Below are 19,704 nucleotides of genomic sequence, written 5' to 3' on the forward strand. Positions count from 1 at the left end.
CCTGCTCTCACAGCTTCAAAAAACCCTAAAATGCCAAGACTTCCTGTACTCGAGAAGGAACAAGAGAACGTACTTTGGATTCATAGGAGTCTTCCGCCAGTTCGGCGTGGCCTTCCTGAATGAGTATATCACGGACGTTCACAATGTCCAAAATCCCAGAGTACCGAAGAACATCGACAAGCAGGATGCTGTGCACGATCGAAAAGACCTTCACCAGCAGAGCACAGCCGCTGACCAAGGAAGCAAAGCTCTGGCTTGCAGCGTGACTCCACTGCTCTCCACATACAAGGGACTGGGCAGAAGGCCGCATTCTGCGCAGCTTGAATTCCAGAGCCTACACCAAAACAAAACAAAAAAACCGCCAAACACGAATATATGCACTTTGGGCCCTGGAAAAGTTTGAACTGATTAATAACAATAATAGCAATAATAATAGTTATTTAACACACACACTCCTCCCTCCAAAACACATAGCACGGTTCCGTGATTCTTGGAACATAAAGGAACGTTACCTGGAACGGAAGCTCTCGGAGATGGCTTGGAATCTCTCGCAAGTGTCCCAAAGCCACTTTTGATCTGTTGCCATAATCTACATAGAAAACCTGGACGGTAAAACAACAGTAATGAATAGAAGGACTGACAGTTATTTCCAAAGCACAGAAGAAAATTGGCTTACAAATTCAGAGCAGCCTCCTGGTGCAAAAATTAGGCCCGTTATTGCATCGCGCGAACTTTTATGGCTAAGGCAGCCATTTGAGCCGGTGACCCCTTTGCTTAAAATGACCGTGGGGAAGCTGCCTTGAATAGCTTCTCATGCAGCTGCAGCAGCAGCTGATCCAAGGGCAAAGTGATTTGTGTGCAACAACGAGGCTGGGCGCCATTTCCCCCCACTATGAAACAATGGCAGGAATGTTTTGAACTGGTCAGGGAGCACAGAGCAGAGGTGAGGTGCCAATCTGCATATTGTGAGCACCTGGCACACCAGTGGCTCGCTGAACAAGTGCAGCTGTCACCAGGGCAGACAAAGGACCGTGGAGAAGAACTTGGTGAGACAGCGCAACCTTTGCAGGCGAAAGATTCAACAAGAACCAGGGCTTTTTCGGCTGTGGCTCTGATCTGGTGGAACGCTCTGTCACAAGAGACTAGGGCCCTGTGGGACTTGACATCTTCCGCAGGGCCTGCAAGACAGAGCTGTTCCACCAGGCCTTTGGCCAGGGCACAGCCTGACCCCCTCCTTTGGCAGTCCTCACAGAACTCTAGCCCAATGGTTGCCATTAATCTGATTTGAATTAATTTTTTAATGAAATGATTTTAGAATGTTGTATTATTTTACTGTTGTTAGCTGCTCTGAGCCCGGCTTTGGCTGGGGAGGGCGGGATATAAATAAAAATTTATTATTTATTATTTATTATTATTATTATTATTATTATTATATTATATTATTATTATTATTATTATTATTATTATTATTATTATTATTCAGGGTTCAATCCCTAACTTCTCTAGGCAGACATAGGAAGCACTCATGCCTGAAACTCTGAAGACAGAACAGTGGTCCAACTCCGTATGACAAGGACAGCCAACACCGTGCCCTCCACATCCCTGACCACCGGGCCATGATGGCTGGGGCTGATGGGAGTTGGAGTCCAACAACAACTGGACAGCCCCATGTTGACTACTGCAGCTTAAGGAAGCTTACTAGATTCCCAAGGATGCAATTTCTTAAAACGGCCATGCAAAGTCAGCCCAATTTGCCAACATGAAAGAGTCTGCCCTACTATTTAATATATTTTAGCCTTTTCTAACCCCTCCAATCGCTCTCTCCCAGCATTTGCCAATACTGCCCTTCCCCCATTTTCTAGAACCCTCAGAGTTGATTCAGAGCTGTGTGTGCTTCCTTGGGTTTGAATTAAGCTGCAAACACAAGCATGCTTTTAAAAAATATGTACCTCTGCATTCTCTCCGGATACATATAAGACTTGGGCTCTGTAGTATCTCTCATCTTCCCACTCAGTAAAGGGTGCCAAGCACACCAAATCGGGATAGGGACGGACTAGCAGAGGGGTCAGGTGTAACTGGTTGATCTCAGCAGACACGTTGTTGAGCACAGCCATATTTTTCTCGTCAATTCTGTAACCCCAAAAGTGCCCAACTTCTACCACCTGAAGAGAGGGAAGGGAATAGATAAATAAACAGATAGATGATAGACAGATATTGACTGTGTGGTCGAAGTCTTACTTAATCATCCAGGATATCCAGCCAGCTGTGTTGCTACTCCCTTTGCAGAAACAGGAAAGCCAGCAAAGAGGCAACAGTTACCATATTTTTCGCCCCATAGGGCGCACCGGCCCATAGGATGCACCTAGGTTTTTTGGGGGGGGGGGAATAAAGAAAAAAAAATCCCCCCCCCCAGGCGCAGGGCTGGGGCGGGGGAAGCCTGAGCTTCCCCCGACCCCAGAACAGGCTGCTATCCGCAAGCCTGGGGAGCCCAGCGGGAAGTCGCGCCGGGCTCCCAAGGCTTGTGGAGAGCTGCCTGAAGCCCGGGGCGTGCTCCGCTGCACTCCCCGGGTTTTGGGCTGCAGGCTGCTGTCCGCAAGCCTTGGGAGCCCGCGGGAGTTCCCGCCGGGCTCCCAAGGCTTGCGGACAGCAGCCTGCAGCCCAAAACCCGGGGAGTGCAGCGGAGCACGCCCCGGGCTTCAGGCAGCTCTCCACAAGCCTTGGGAGCCCGGCGGGAACTCCCGCGGGCTCCCAAGGCTTGCGGATAGCTTCCTGAAGCCTGGAGAGCGAGAGGGGTCGGTGCGCACAACCTCTCTCGCTCTCCAGGCTTCAGCGAAAGCCTGCATTCAACCCATAGGACGCACACACATTTCCCCTTCATTTTTGGAGGGGGAAAAGTGCGTCCTATAGGGCGAAAAATACGGTAACTGCAGCTTCTCATTACGTGAGAAATGGGAAGCCACTATTAATGACTTTTAAAGGTAGGGATGCGTGAAGAAATTTGGCTGAGTCCACTTTTTAATGTAAACCTGCCCAGCAGCAGCAGCTGACGACAGGGCAGCGTTTCTTGCCTGGCTTTCCAACAACCGCACATGACTGGCAAGGCAATGGGTAGCTTGGCACAGTCCGGGCACAGCTAATCCCATGCTCATGATGCTAAGCTTGCACTGAGCTCCCTGCTGCCTTGCCCATTCCATAACGAGGAGCATAAAACAGCTCGCAAAAAAATGTGTGTATTAGGACAGCTGCACACTGAAATGCTTTCATGAGCGCTTACAGTTGCCAGCTGATGCAGAAATGAGGAGACCTCAACCAATGATTTCGGGGAATGAGAAGTGCAAAGAGGACATGGGAGTGGTTCTGGCAGCAATAATATGATCTAGACTCTGAATGTGCACTAACTGTTGCAGTATAGTTTTATGACATTTGTACCTCTGTGACATTGATAGATAAATCAAGGCTGCTGATGGTCTGCAGTTTTTCCAAAGGGCTACTGAACTTCTCCATGGGAGACACGGTGTGCTTCTGAAAGTCCACATTCACTCTAAAAAGAAATGCGAAGCACAAAGCAAACAGAACAGAAATCACTCACTGCTACCTTCTGAAGACTGATTCCTCAATTAAAATGTTTATAGCAACTGGCCTAGCCAGAACGGAAGACTACAACTCCCATCATCCCTCTCCACAGGTCATGCTGGCTGGGCTGATGGGAGCTGTAGTCCAACAACATCTGCAGAGCCACAGGTTCCCCATCACTGGTTTAAGTAACCAGCAAACCTCAAACGATCTCTTCTCCTCTCATGGGCGAGGCCAGATTAGCCCTCAACGTAACAAAAGCACATGTTCCCCTCGAGCAAAACACTTGGCTTTTTAAGGCTGGAGCATCTACTAGAGGTGAACAAAGCTGATTGATGCTTTTTAAATACATTGAAAATGTTGTTCATACACTTGCCCAATCACCTAATAATAATGCCCCTGTTCCATTTTCAGAGCTAACCATGGTGCAGTGTTGCATCTAGGCTGATTTTAAATGTCAACCATGGTTAGTTCTAAACCAGAGCTTGAAACCAAGTTCGAAACAGCTGGTTTGCAAAGCCTGGCTAGGTTAGCATTACCAGCTGCAATCACAACTTGCGGAAATTTGCAAGTGCTATGTTTACATAGACATGAATTATTACGCATCTTTCATTTTCATAGGTTTCTCTTCAATATTTTGTAAATCTAAATTTTAAAAAGCTAATACATTTTTAAAAAAGAAACAGAGCATGGTCTAGAAAATGTAAACCACTCTCCCCTACTTCCTTGACACTTCAGGCACCCAGAACAACTTGCTCTTTTCTTTATTGTTCAGATTTGGGATTATGTTTGCTTTGTCTCACGAAGTTTCTGAACCCAAAGAATGAGCAGAATTCACACCGTGCAGCGCGGCTTTAACTCACTGCTCCTGTCCCTGTTTATTTGTTATTTATGCAAATCAGACGCATGAGAATTTGCATTAATTTGAAAACTAATGAATCTGCAGCATACTGTGAACTCCGCGCGAGCATGTTTGGTCCTCCTTCCATTTTCCCTTCAATCTCCTCCGGGGAATGTATATTCAGCTCCAATGGAGTCCGTAGCTGTGACATCTTAAGGGCCATATATACGGCAGAAAGTGTTTTAAAGCATTCGGTTGGATTCCGGGAAAATTCTACAAAGGCTCTACAGGGAGAAAATGCAAAGTAAAAATAAAGTATGTTCTTTAGGTTAGAACGAAGAAAATACAAGGCGGTAGGGCGTGTTGAATTTTTCAGCGTTCAAATTCCAAAAATGAAGGCTGCCAGAAAGTTGTAATGTGACTTAGAGATTCAAAAGATATTTTGGTTAAATTAATATAATTTCGCTTTGCTTGGCAAGTAAAATGTGTGTAAAATCGGACAGAAATCATTCAAAATAAATGCCAAGTACTTTCAGTTATATATGACAGGCACACAAACCCAGAACATTTCAAACCCTTATGACTGCGAAGATACCTTTGAAAACGTGTAGGCAATCTTTTTACGCTAGGCATTTATATACAGCCCTTTTGAAATATTTATCCCAGGGTAGAATATTAAAAATGCACAAAAGAGAAAACGTTCTGCCCTGCCCATGATTAGCAAAACCAGAATGAATTATAGTTACAGGTAGGTAGCTGTGTTGGTCTGCCATAGCCGAGCCGACACAAAATAAATAAAATAAAATAATAAAATATAAAAATTCCTTCCAGTAGCCCCTTGGAAACCAACTAAGTTAGTTATTGGTATGAGCTTTCATATCTGAAGAAGTGTGCATGCACACGAAAGCTCATACCAATAATTAACTTAGTTGGTCTTTAAGGTGCTACTGGAAGGATTTTTTTTATTATTATTATTTTATTTTTTTGTTTCGAGAATGACTTATGCCCATGTTAAAAATGGAAGTTCCCTTACTTGGTCCCATGATAGGAAATAGATTTCACTTGGCCACACTGTCTGAACAGGGACTGCAGTTGCTTATGGTAGAGGAAGCCATACGGGGGAATGTTCTTCAACTGTTAGGAAAAATGTATGCCTTCAGATAGGTCAAAAACAACAATGCTGTGTGATATATATATATATATATATATATATATATATATATGAAATGTGATTATTAAAACAACAGTATCGGGGAAGAGGGACAGGAAACTTCAACATGGCTTCACAAGGCAGAGTCAAAACTTAGTTAAGCTGTACCATTATAGTTGTTTTGGGATCTTTGCCCGACATCTCCCGGACGGCGATTTCTTCATCATGTTCCGCCAAAGTAAAATAATTCGGATAAAAAGCCCCAGCCATTACAACCTAAGGAAGAAGGAAAAGTTAACTGCCTCAGGAGAGGTGGCAGTTCTCTTGCAGTAAGCCATTCGTCACACTGCAATGACACGTGAGCCAAACTCTCTGGTTTTGTGGGGCTTGCAAATGTGTTTGTAGTTGCGTAAATGCAATTTGCAGTAAGAGTAAAAGAGGTTCCACTTTGGAACCAAGCATTTATTTTTAAGCCTCACAGATTTTCATTGGGACTCAGGTGTGTGGGGCTCTGACTGACTCCAGCTACAAAAGCTGAAGCTGCTGAAGAGTCCTGGAAGACCTGCTGCCTGCCTTGCAGGCATTTTTCCAATTGGCCTGATTGACTCCAGCTACAAAAGCTGAGGCTGCTAAACAGAATCTTGGGCTGGGGTGCTTTGGAAAGGTTTGTTGGAGGAGGGTTGTTGCTGGTGGTTTTTTGTATCTTTATTTTCGATTTTGTTGTGATTTATGTGGAAATGGTTGAGTTTTGTTGTGCAATTTTTAAAAAAAGTTTTATTTTACGTATGTATATTACGTATGTATATCTAGAAAAACATCTCTTGTACATCCAGACATCTCACCTGCAAAATGAATCGTTGCTTATACACATGGTCTTGATCCATAGCAGGGGGGTGAGGGTTGACCTCCATGTTGAACACACCCATTCTCTTTTTCAGCTCCTCATACAACTCAGCCACCTAAAAAAATTACATCTGGATATTAAGCACAATACATCCCCAGACCATCAAAAGGAAATTTCATTAAGGCAAAACATCTCCCTCTCTTCTGCACCCTGCAAAAACAAACAAACAAACCCACACCTCACTATTTTATTTTTAAAAAAATATTTATAAACAGCTCACAGAAAATGCAAGTATAAAATATACGCCAAACGTAATACAATGACTGTAACAGCACAACACTAGAAGAGGATTTCTTATCTATTTATGCCATAGGCACCAAGGGCCTAGGCCAAAAGCTAAATTAATATTGGTAGGGGGGGAAACATTGTAGTTTATCTCCACATCCTAAAAACAGAGTTCCGGTCAGCCACAACCCAATTTAAAGGCCATTCCCACCACCTTGACCACTTTGCCATTTTTCTTTCTCAATTGGTACTCTGTGGCTTCCAAACATGCTGTCCCTCACTGGACCCCAAAGTGTTTTTGGGATGGGGGTGGACCTTAAGGATTTTTTAAAATATTATGTTTTTGCTTCTATAAGCCTTAGGGTTTCCCCAAACATACCGATGCCTCTCTCACTTCTCAGTGGCCTTATTTTTCTGGCACCATTTTTATTGGTGTTCACGATTTGAGTTTGCTGTAAGATGGAAGGATAGCAGCATCGTATGAACGAGGGAATCCAAGAAGCTGAAGGAGGGAGAAGCCCTTTGCTAGGAACATATGTCTTTAATAGGATGGCACCAAAATGGCCCACAACTATTGCAGACCTGTTTGCAGGCCATGCGCTTCTCAAGGGAGGAACTGAACTGGAATTAGCTTCTTGCCTTAAGCAGCAGCGGTTGCAACAGCTTCATACAGCTTTTATTTTGAGCTTCACGTCAGTGTCGCACTTGCCAGCAGCAACACAACTCCTCTCTCAGCCGCCATGCTTATTACTTGTCCCAGAAAAATGCCACACCCAATAATAATAATAATAATAATAATAATAATAATTTATTATTTGTACCCCGCCCATCTGGCTGGGTTTCCCCAGCCACTCTGGGCGGCTTCCACAGAGACCAAAAATACACTAAAATGTCACACATTAAAAACTTCCCTGAACAGGGCTGTCTTAAGATGTCTTCTGAATGTCAGGTAGTTGTTTATCGCTTTGACTTCTGATGGGAGGGTGTTCCACAGGGCGGGCGCCACTACCGAGAAGGCCCTCTGCCTGGTTCCCTGTAGCTTTGCTTCTCGTAATGAGGGAACCACCAGAAGGCCCTCGGTGTTGGACCTCAGCGTCCAAGCTGAACGATGGGGGTGGAGACGCTCCTTCAGGTATACTGGGCCGAGGCCATTCAGGGCTTTAAAGGTCAGCACCAACACTTTGAATTGTGCTCAGAAACGTCATCTTGGTGTTAAAGTCATCTTGGTGTTAAAAACAGTGCCTTTCCCACCAACAGGAGAGTTGCGTTCCTGCTGCTGCCAGCATGGGGAGCAGTGAAATTATTTTAAAATATCTTGTTACAAATTATTGGCAATTTTGGAGTAGCACATTGGTCTAAAAACTGCGGCAGGCCAACACACAAAACAGCTTAGCCACAAGAACAATTCATCGTGAGAGGGTACGCTCCGAGTCCCACATTAAACGCTGCGACTTTTCTCTGCAAAGCTGCACTGAGAAGTTCCACTGCGTTCCTGTGTGTTGGATCAAAGGGCTTGTTTGCTTGGAGCAATGTTCCCAATTAAACTCAGAGCGGAGGAAAGGCATGTCCCTGCCAATGAAGGTTCCCCATTATTTCCTCTTTCAGGGTGCAACCCATTACGTTCAAGCGGGGATAAACAATTTCCGTTAAGTGCGGGGTAACCTTAGTAACCGAGCACCGCGATTCAAGCACACTCATTAGCGGCCTTTGTCCGTTGTTTGCAGCAGGAAATCTGAACAGTTTTTGCTAAGTTACGCATTGGCTTCTGTGGGCCTACATGAAATGAACTGCATCTGATCACGCTTTTTTTAAAAGCAGAACACTGTGAATCATAGAATCATAGAGTTGGAAGAGACCACAAGGGCCATCGAGTCCAACCCCCTGCCAAGCAGGAAACACCATCAGAGCACTCCTAACATATGGTTGTCAAGCCTCTGCTTAAAGACCTCCAAAGAAGGAGACTCCACCACACTCCTTGGCAGCAAATTCCACTGTCGAACAGCTCTTACTGTCAGGAAGTTCTTCCTAATGTTTAGGTGGAATCTTCTTTCTTGAAGTTTGGATCCATTGCTCCGTGTCCGCTTCTCTGGAGCAGCAGAAAACAACCTTTCTCCCTCCTCTATGTGACATCCTTTTATATATTAGAACATGGCTATCATATCACCCCTTAACCTCCTCTTCTCCAGGCTAAACATGCCCAGCTCTCTTAGCCGTTCCTCATAAGGCATTGTTTCCAGGCCTTTGACCATTTTGGTTGCCCTCCTCTGGACACGTTCCAGTTTGTCAGTGTCCTTCTTGAACTGTGGTGCCCAGAACTGGACACAGTACTCCAGGTGAGGTCTGACCAGAGCAGAATACAGTGGCACTATTACTTCCCTTGATCTAGATACTATACTCCTATTGATGCAGCCCAGAATTGCATTGGCTTTTTTAGCTGCCGCGTCACACTGTTGGCTCATGTCAAGTTTGTGGTCAACCAAGACTCCTAGATCCTTTTCACATGTACTGCTCTCAAGCCAGGTGTCCCCCATCTTGTATTTGTGCCTCTCATTTTTTTTTGCCCAAGTGCAATACTTGACATTTCTCCCTGTTAAAATTCATCTTGTTTGTTTTGGCCCAGTTCTCTAATCTGTCAAGGTCGTTTTGAAGTGTGATCCTGTCCTCTGGGGTGTTAGCCACCCCTCCCAGTTTGGTGTCATCTGCAAATTTGATCAGGATGCCCTTGAGTCCATCATCCAAGTCGTTGATAAAGATGTTGAATAAGACCGGGCCCAAGACAGAACCCTGTGGCACCCCACTAGTCACTCTTCTCCAGGATGAAGAGGAACCATTGATGAGCACCCTTTGGGTTCGGTCAGTCAGCCAGTTACAAATCCACTGAGTTGATGTACACCAGCAGGGCTCCCCCTATTGGTGGTTGACCCTTACTAGACTCCCAGCATGGCATGTAGGAGTCAGATATAGTAAGTTCAATTCTAATGCCTAAAGCCAGTGATGGCCAAACTTGGCCCTCCAGCTGTTTTTGGACTACAACTCCCATCACCCCTAGCTAGCAGGACCAGTGGTCAGGGATGATGGGAATTGCAGTCCAAAAACAGCTGGAGGGACAAGTTTGGCCATCACTGGCCTAAGCCACTACCACTCACATTCTGTAACCAATGAAGTTGTGGCCTAAATTTGCCCATTTAACCTAAAATACTGTGTCCTGGTGTTATTCTTCAACATAAGGGGGAAGCCTCGGGGTCTTGACACGCAGCAACAACAACCAATAAAATTTATATACCACCCTTCATCCAAAGATCTCAGTGCAGTTCGCAAGATAAAAATGCAACATGAAAGCACAAATAGTTAGAACAAAAACAAAAAATAGCGTTGGGCTAGGACTGGGGAGACTCTTGGGTCCAAGTGATGGCTCTCTCAGCACAACCTACCTCAAAGGGTTGTTGGAAAGATAAAACGAGGAAAAGTGGGGTTAGCTGTGTGTGAAACCTTGAGCTCCCTCTGGAGGAAAGCCGAGGTATAAATGTAATGGTGAGACAAATAAAAAAAAAATGAAGCAAAAAAGCTGATCAGGAGGTGGTTATCATGGGAACCCCATAGTCTGGTCTCACTTTGGAATTGTAAAATGTGATGTTTGTCTGAGGGGAGCTGCTTAAGAGCTCCTGGCATTGAAATGAGTAAGCGAACAACATCCCACAAACAATGAGGGTGCTTGGATGGTTTTCATGTGGATTATGTACGAAGGAACTTACACACAGATACAGCTGTTGGGCTCATGTCTTGCTTGTGGGCTTCCTGCAGGCATCTGATCAGCCAGATTGTTGGGCTAGATGGACCTTTGGTCTGATCCAGCAGGCCTCTTCTTGCCCAGCTACTTTGTATTATTGGGGGAAAGAAAACAAAGACGCACATCCAACTCACCTCTCTAATTCTCTTAATGTGAATGTAGTTGGAACGACCCCAGTCGAGCTCATCCTGCGGGAGAAAGCCAGGAAGCTAAGAGGCTAAAAAGCATGCAAAACCACTTCGCTCTCCACCACCTTCAGCAAAAAGGAGGCAACTGGTGGGTAGTTAATTCCAGTCCAAGGGGGCCATGGAAAGTTTCTTCAACCCCTTACACCCATCTCTGCTCATAAAGCATCCCGTGGAGATAATCTGGGATGGCTCAGTTGGTAGAGCATGAGACTCTTCATCTATGGGTCGTGGATTCGAGCCCCGTGTTGGGTAAAAAAAGATTCCTTCCTTGCAGGGAGTTGGAGCCATGACCCCCAGGGTCCCTTGCAACTCTATTATTCCATGATTCTATGAGCTCACATCAGCACCCAAACTTCCAGGATGTTCCCGTTAGGGATGGGTAGATATGTCAATTTGTCCCTGCCTACTGAGATCAAGCAGCCACTTTCACTGTACTTTTTTTGGCCCCGAACAAAAACCTATCCGGATGCTTAGAAAGTTGAAGCAATTTGAATCTGTTGCAGTATTTTAACAGTTGTAAGGTTGTGGATTTTTATTGACTTTGTTTTATCTTTTTGTGAACCACTTTGAGGTTCTTGGTATTCAATTTTATGAACTAAATAATAAATATGAATTTTTGGTTTCTCGTTTTTCCAATCCTCCACATCGCCACATCATTTTGATTTATTCCCTCCCCCAAGTCCTCATGCAAATTCATCAGCATTTTAGGACAAATCTCTCCTAATTATACACATGTTTGCTAAGCAATTTCTTCTGATATAATAATGCTTTTTCGTATGGAGGTAGCGGTGGCTCCTATATAATCGGGGGAAATGTATATGTTCAGTAGGGATGGAGTAGAAATTCGGTTCAGTTTCAGAAACGCATTTCAAAAGTGTGTGTTATTAGAAAAGCACACTAAAATGCTTTTGATGACTTTGGATGGCTTTATTTTAATTATTTTTAATGCAAACTGGTGTGGCTATATGGAGAAATAAGGAGAGCTGAGTTTTGGAAAATGAGAGGGGGGAGAGAGAAACCAGAATTGACAGATTTGGCCATGCCTGCTGTTCACCCAGGTGTTTGGGGGAATCTGATTGATGTTGAACTGAATTTTCCATTACAACAGATATCACAAGTCAAAATGACATAACTGCAAAGGAAAAACAGAAGAGAGTGCAGAATGAATGCAGGAAGTTAAGAGAGAGAGGTTTCAGAATGAGACAGGTTTGACAGTGGTCAAGAAAGTGAAATACCTGGGGATTAATATGACAGCCAAAAATGGGAACTTATTTAAAGATAATTATGAAAAATGTTGGACGGAAGTGAAAAAAGACTTAGAAATTTGGTCAAATTTGAAGCTTTCACTGCTAGGCCGTATTGCTGCGATAAAAATGAATGTATTGCCTAGAATGCTGCTTTTGTTTCAAACATTGCAAATTGTGGACAAGATGGACTGTTTCAAGAAGTGGCAGAGAGATATTTCTAGATTCATCTGGCAGGGCAAGAAGCCCAGAATAAAATTTAAGATATTAACTGATGCAAAGGAAAGGGGTGGATTTGCCCTGCCAGACTTTAAACTTTACTATGAATCAGCAGCTTTTTGCTGGTTGAAAGAATGGCTGCTTCTTGAAAACACAGACATTTTGGACGTAGAAGGTTTTAACAACGTATTTGGATGGCATGAATATCTGTGGTATGACAAGGTCAAAGCGCATAAAGCATTTAAAAATCATATTGTCAGGAAAGCATTGTTTAACATTTGGATAAGATATAAGGACTTATTGGAAAACAAAACCCTAAGGTGGCTGTCACCGATGGAAGCAAAAGCTCAGAAAAAGCTCAATATGGAGGTCAAATGGCCGAAATATTGGGAAATTTTGGAACAAGATGGAAATAGATTGAAATTGCAGAGTTTTGAGAAACTAAAAAACAAAGTGCGAGACTGGCTTCATTATTATCAGATAATGGAGGCATATAATTTGGACAAGAAAATTGGCTTCCAGGTGGAAAAATCAAAATTAGAAACAGAACTGTTAGAACCCAACACTAAGATTTTGTCAAAGATGTATAACTTGCTGTTGAAATGGAACACTCAGGATGAAACGGTGAAATCTGCTATGATTAAATGGGCACAAGATGTTGGACATAACATAATGATGGCTGACTGGGAACAGTTATGGCCCACAGGTATGAAGTTTACGGCATGCAATGCCTTAAGAGAGAATATTATGAAAATGATATACAGGTGGTACATGACCCCAGTCAAGCTTGCAAAAATCTATCATTTGCCCGATAATAAATGTTGGAAATGTAAAGAAACTGAAGGTACATTCTTTCACCTTTGGTGGACGTGCCCAAGGATTAAGGCATTCTGGGAAATTATCTATAATGAAATAAAAAAGGTATTTAAATATACCTTCCTGAAGAAACCAGAGGCCTTTCTCCTGGGCATGGTCGGCCAATTGGTGCCAAAGAAGGACAGAACTTTTTTTATGTATGCTACAACAGCAGCAAGAATACTCATTGCAAAGTATTGGAAGACACAAGATCTACCCACTTTGGAAGAATGGCAGATGAAGGTGATGGACTATATGGAACTGGCAGAAATGACTGGCAGAATCCGAGACCAGGGAGAAGAGTCGGTGGAAGAAGATTGGAAGAAATTCAAAGACTATCTACAGAAATATTGTAAAATTAATGAATGTTAGAATGATGTTGGATAGAAATTAAGTGGTATCCAGCTGTAATGCTATAAGGGAATATGAAAAATGGGTTATTAATAGGTAAAAATCTAACGTTACTATCTTAAGACCAAAGATTAGGATAAATAAAGAGGGTAAGGATTTGCTGAACCAACAAATTGAACTGGAATACAAAAAAGGGAGGTATGAGGAGGTCCGGGAAACAAGCTAAGGAAAAATAAGTAATGGAAAAATTGAGTGGTTTTTAATCATTTTTATTTTGTATTTTCTTTTTCTTTTTCATTTTTATATTGTAACATTTTGAAAATCTCAATAAATATCTTATAAAAAAACAAAACAGAATGAATGCAGGAAGAAAACAGGATAAACAACCTTCTTTAGAAAAGGCACAGAGAGCAAAAGAATGTACGAGGAAAATAATGTATTGTAAAGTCAAAGGATCAGTCTGGTGTTAGGATCTAGCCATAAGGAGTATGATTGTTCAAGGTCTTAGCATAATTTCTGGTTGCTACGAGCTTTTTAAGGTGTTGTTTTATTTTAACATTCTGTTACTTACATAGTGTTAGTGTTTTATTCATGTTCTTATTGGTTGTGTATGGCAATGGCTCTGGTTTTAAACTCCTTCCTGGGACCCTTAATGTGGACCTAAAAGCTCAATAAATAAACCAACCACAGCTCTGAAAGCCAGGCCTGGTACTACTCGAAAGGAAAGGACAGAGATAAAGCTAAGTCTGGGTGCCCAGCAATTAAATAGTCCAGACTGATGCCTAAACACCTGAATGACAAGTGAAACTAACCTTAGGGTGTCTCAGTTTTCCTTTCTTCTTGCTTTCCTGCCATTCCTAAGCAAGAGGGGGAAAAGGGAATAGGTTCAAACAAAAAACCAACACAACAATAATTTGGTAATTTGCACTTCAACACAGCCTGGACACAAAATACTCCACATGCACCAAGAGCGAGACCTGGGCTTTGTATACACCACACACATTAAGCCCCCAACTTCCCCAAAGGAATCCTGGGTGCTGGGAATTCCCTAGGAAGAGGGACTGAGTGTTAATCCGCTCTGGGAATTGTAGTTCTGCGAGGGGAATTGGGGTGTGTGTCTCCTAACCACACTCAACATCTGGATCCATTTACAGTCTCCACGATTCTTTGGGGGGAGGAGCCATGCCTATTTGAAATGGCAGGTGGTAAATGGGTGGTGCTGTGGTCTAAACCACAGAGCCTAGGGCTTGGAGGTTTGAATCCCTGCAACGGGGTGAGCTCCCGTTGCTCGGTCCCTGCTCCTGACAACCTAGCAGTTTGAAAGCACACCAGTGCAAGTAGATAAATAGGTACCACTCCGGCGGGAAGGTAAACGGCGTTTCCGTGTGCTGCTCTGGTTCGCCAGAAGCGGCTTAGTCATGCTGGCCACATGTCCCGGAAGCTGTACGCCGGCTCCCTCGGCCAATAAAGTGAGATGAGCGCCGCAACCCCAGAGTCGTCCACGCCTGGACCTAACGGTCGGGGTCCCTTTACCTTTAAATGAACAATAAACCCACCACTCTCCATTTTCTTTCCCACCCAGGATGTTTTCCTCACTTACTGGGCTTTGGAAAAGGGACAGGAGAGCTCTGAGAGCATCCCAGAGCCCTTGCACAACCTTCCCAAAGCCTGGAAAGCAAGGCATTGCCTTCCGTACCCCAGCATCTGGGAAGGAGGTGAGAGGGCTCTGGGAACATCCCAGAGGCCAGTAAGAAAGGTGCCTACTCGCTTACTGGGAAGGGGCCTTCCTAGATTCCAGTAAGTAGCCCTCTGCCTTATGGGGGGCGGGAAACCGTTCCAGAGGTTCCTGATTTCGCCTTTGTGTGTAGACCCCTGGACGCAAGCCCCCCCCCCAACTAAGTGGCGGTCCCACTGCACAGTGTAGAGATGATACCAAAATGTTTGCTTCCCCCCCCCAATGGTGACACCAGTTGTTAGTAGCAAATGGGAACATAATTTGCGGGTAGTGGGGGAAAACAGTTACCTTAAAAGCATCCAGAAGCGCAATACAGTCACTCTTGCTATTCCCAGAAAAATGCCGTTTATTCCTGTAAACAATTCACCGCAAACTGTTATAAAGTTAAAGAGCAGTCGTCACGTTTTACAGTTTTACAACACCGTTACTTTTTTAAATACATTTTTGGCTACTACCTCTGAAACACCAAAGGAACACCAGTATGAATGCCAAGTTTTAAATGTTCTTCTTCAGCCAAAATGGAAAATAGGTGAAGACACAAAAGATGGCGGATCGAAATATAACTTTGGTGCGACTTCATCTGTTTTTGGGGCGTAACAGGTCCAAACAGACCAATTTCCTAGCACACACACACCCCCAGTTCATATAATAGACATTCTGTTCCCCTGGCCACCAACCTTCGAACAGCAGGGATTCATCCACCTCATGCAATACTAACATACATCATCTGAAATCAAAGCAAGTGTGCCGTTTTCTTCCAACTATTTTTGTATGTATATGCAAGCTTATGTAGATTTCACTGGCTAACTGACCCACTGAAATTTTCTTTTTTAAAAAAATCAAATGACAGCCCATGGGAAAATACCTGTATCCATCAAGATGCTGCCTAAAAGGTATTACAAAGAAGTTGTTCAAAGAGAGGGCAGCAGCTGAAAGAAAGAGAAAGAAATGGGTTTAATTCTAAAAAGTGTACCCCACCTCTCCTTCACAAAAAGAGGTCTAGGATCCAAATTTTAATTCCACGTCATCCCTTACCACTGATCCTGCTAGGTAGGGATGATGGGAGTAATTATTATTATTATTATTATTATTATCATTTATACCTCACCCATCTGGCTGGGTTTCCTCAGCCACTCTGGGCGGCTTCCAACAGAACACTAAAATACAATAACGAACACCAAAAACAGCTGGCGACCCAAGTTTAGGAAACCCTTCTGTAAGCTCCTTTGGACAACTACCTTGCTTAAAATTTTTAAAAAGCACCATGATTTTTAAAGCACCATGAATATTGAGGTTGCCAGGAAAACCTTTAGTAACCTAGGTATGCAACTTCCAGCTTAAGACATTAACTATACTTACTCTGTTGTCCAACTTACCTATTATAATGCATTCTTCCAGGCACCCAAAGACATGGCCAAGAACCATTAGCTTGCCAAGGTGCAGGTTCACGGGTAGCTGTGCCAACACCCTGCCTAGGAAGGTCAGCTCACCATCGTAAGGGTTTTTTGCTTCTGAATGGACAGCAAGCGCTCCTATCTATAGCAAAACGCAAGCAAAGATGGATGTTAATGGGAAACTGATTTGCCAACAATCACGAAGCTCAAGGCTAAAATTAAGAATCCCCTAAAATATATATTCCAAACCTGCAAATGCTTATTAATGTCAGGCCTGCGCTATTGTATCCGTCAAAACCCACATACAACTGATGAACTAAGAGGGAACATGACCTCTTCCAGGACATGTTGGCCTCGTCTTCTGATAACTTCAATACTTATTGAGTGCTTCATCCATTTTGCAATGGTGTGGTGCATGTTGGTTGTGTTCCTCCCTCCTCCCAGAGGTCTCCGAGTGGCACACGGCATACTTTTTAAAAAAGAACTACCATTACTGTTATCTTTTTATATGAACCGCCCTGAGACCTCTGGGTATAGGGTGGCATATAAATTCAATAAATTAACAACAACAACAACAACAACAACAATTTTTAAAAATCTAAAAAATAATGCAACAATACTGTAAAATTCAGTAACACTTAGAAACAAAAGAAAATAAAAGTGCTCTGCTCACCATGTTCTTCTTCCTTATGCCTGCAAAAGTTGTCAATGTTAAAAACAATACAGTGGTACCTCGGTTTACAAACTTAGTCTGTTCCAGAAGTCCGTTCTTAAACCGGAACTGTTCTTAAACTGAGGTGCGCTTTCCCTAATGTGGCCTCCCGCCACCGGTGCCCTTCTATCATTCGGATTCTGTTCTTAGACCGAGGTAAAGTTCGCAAACCTGGACACGACTTCTGGTTTTGTGGAGTTCGTAAACCGAATCGTTCGTAAACAGGGCTGTTCTTAAACCGAGGTACCACTGTACTATTTGAGCATGTACAGTGGTACCTCGGGTTAAATACTTAATTTGTTCCGGAGGTCCATTTGTAACCTGAAACTGTTCTTAACCTGAAGCACCACTTTAGCTAATGGGGCCTCCCGCTGCCGCTGCGCCACCAGAGCATGATTTCTGTTCTCATCCTGAAGCAAAGTTCTTAACCCGAGGTAATATTTCTGGGTTAGCGGAGTCTGTAACCTGAAGCGTATGTAACCTGAAGCGTATGTAACCCAAGGTACCACTGTACAATAAAAAAAAAGATAGTTATTTCGACTGATTAGCACACGGGTGGGAAAGTGTTCTCAGACTGAGGGCCATATTGCCTTCTGGGGGACGCATGCCAGAGGCAAAAGTGGGCACAGCAGCTAATATAAATTTCACCTTGTACAGCAGACTACATTCTACATATTGACACCCTTGATCCTAAATCCAAACAAGCAAGAAGCGTTCGGTTCATGGAGACATGGGGTGCCATTCAACATCATGGTGTTATGACCTTTCCACTGGAACAATCCTTCCCCCACATGCTGCTCCGGGGGTTATTCCAACCCCCACCACAGAGCCAATTCCAGGGGGCACTGTCACGAATTCTCCGCGGCGCTTTAGCAGAAATGCTCAGAGTTCTAGGTTCTTCGGTGCAGTGCAGTATATTTATTGTGAGCTATATATATATTATTGTGACGCAGGTGGCGCTGTGGGTAAAACTGATCAGAAGGTCGGCAGTTCGAATCCCCGTGACGGGGTAAGCTCCCGTTGCTCTGTCCCTGCTCCTGCCAACCTAGCAGTTTGAAAGCACGTCAAAGTGCAAGTAGATAAATAGGTACCGCTCCGGCTGGAAGGTAAATGGCGTTTCCGTGCGCTGCTCTGGTTCGCCAGAAGCGGCTTAGTCATGCTGGCCACATGACCCAGAAGTTGTACGCCGGCTCCCTCGGCCAATAAAGCGAGATGAGCGCTGCAACCCCAGAGTTGGTCACGACTGGACCTAATGGTCAGGGATCCCTTTACCTTTACTATATATATATATATATATATATATATACACACACACACACAAATATATACAATAATCTACAGCCTATAATGCACGAGCAGCTCATACAGTCCAACAGAGTACCTAGCTGAACCTTAAGGCAAATAGGAAGACCTTTCTATCTCTGTCTCTCTGACCACACCCTTCTACACCACCCACTTACTGCTGGACAGGTTTCCCTTTTAAACCGATGACAGCCAATCAACTGTCAGCACATTACTGCTGAGTCTTTCTGACCCAGCACTTCCATAGAAAGTATTGCAGGCTGACTGCATCAGCCAGTTGCACCAGCTAGCAAACTCAAGCCTGCAGACTTACTATCTCACACAGCATTCTGTGAATCCTGACAGGCACGTGGGGAGAGGAGAAGATGCCCTGCTGCGCAAGGGAAGTCCTTGCAGAGAGCTTCTGCTGGAGGGGCACATTAGGTGAATCTTGCCCACTGAAGCCAGGCAAAAACACTTGGGCCCAGAGAAGGGCGTGGCTGAGGGATAGCGGATGCCTCCTGGTGAAGCGTTCCCTGTTTCTGAGGTTTGATATATCAAAATAGAAGGGCCCATGAGCAAACGCCTAGATTCTATTTCATCAGAACTGAGAAAAGATGGCGTCTGCCAACCGAGAAGGACTTTTGGATGGATTCGGCATAAATACCAGCGTGTGAGGACATACTGCAAATAAAAGACTTACCAGCTGCAAAAAAGAAAAAAGAAAAAAAGAGGGAGAGTCATACAAAGTTCACACAGAAGCATAATATTGCTCATTTCAGCTCGCCTGTGGAAACAACTCAGAGGCTATGAAAGAAGAAGGATAATAACAAGAAGATTTAAAGATGGGACTAGTGGACACTCAAAGCAGTAGAAATATGAGATGATTGGACCCCACTGAACTTGAAGCATGGGAACCCCCAACAAAAAAATAATAATTTGGCAAAATATTTGGACTTTAAATATTCCAAATTATACAAATATATATCATAATGTGATTTGATTGGATTGTTAAAATGGAAAACTTAATAAAAATTATTATTAAAAAAAACAAAACAAAATAGAAGGGCCCAACCTCCTTTAGATGCAGAACGGTGCGCTCAATATCGCTTATACTGGGAGGAGACAGAGCAGTTGCTAGCAAGGCCCTCGGTTCGCCCATGTCAAGCAGCTTCACCTTCAGCACGGTACTTTCCAGTGGGCGCCGCTGAAAGGAAGAATAAGAGCACAGTGACAACAAATGCG

General features: G+C 43.8%; 1 protein-coding gene across 3 annotated transcripts in view; it reads right to left on the bottom strand.

Annotated features, from left to right (window-relative positions):
- The window catches only part of TDRD9 (tudor domain containing 9), a 100,421-nt gene that overhangs the window by 22,042 nt on the left and 58,675 nt on the right, over positions 1-19,704 (bottom strand). For all 3 annotated transcript variants that reach the window (XM_081007366.1, XM_081007367.1, XM_081007368.1), the window contains 14 exons: positions 19,535-19,666; positions 16,449-16,608; positions 15,938-16,001; positions 15,361-15,424; positions 14,150-14,194; positions 10,615-10,668; positions 6,407-6,523; positions 5,733-5,840; positions 5,448-5,548; positions 4,525-4,698; positions 3,430-3,541; positions 1,950-2,162; positions 513-602; positions 74-334 (listed from right to left, as the gene is read on the bottom strand). In XM_081007366.1, the coding sequence (XP_080863492.1) occupies positions 74-334; positions 513-602; positions 1,950-2,162; positions 3,430-3,541; positions 4,525-4,698; positions 5,448-5,548; positions 5,733-5,840; positions 6,407-6,523; positions 10,615-10,668; positions 14,150-14,194; positions 15,361-15,424; positions 15,938-16,001; positions 16,449-16,608; positions 19,535-19,666 (1,695 nt within the window). The remainder of the gene's footprint in view (positions 1-73; positions 335-512; positions 603-1,949; positions 2,163-3,429; positions 3,542-4,524; positions 4,699-5,447; positions 5,549-5,732; positions 5,841-6,406; positions 6,524-10,614; positions 10,669-14,149; positions 14,195-15,360; positions 15,425-15,937; positions 16,002-16,448; positions 16,609-19,534; positions 19,667-19,704) is intronic.

The sequence above is a fragment of the Podarcis pityusensis genome, assembly GCF_964106645.2.
Source record: "Podarcis pityusensis genome assembly, chromosome: 1".
NCBI classification, from domain to species: Eukaryota; Metazoa; Chordata; class Lepidosauria; order Squamata; family Lacertidae; genus Podarcis; species Podarcis pityusensis.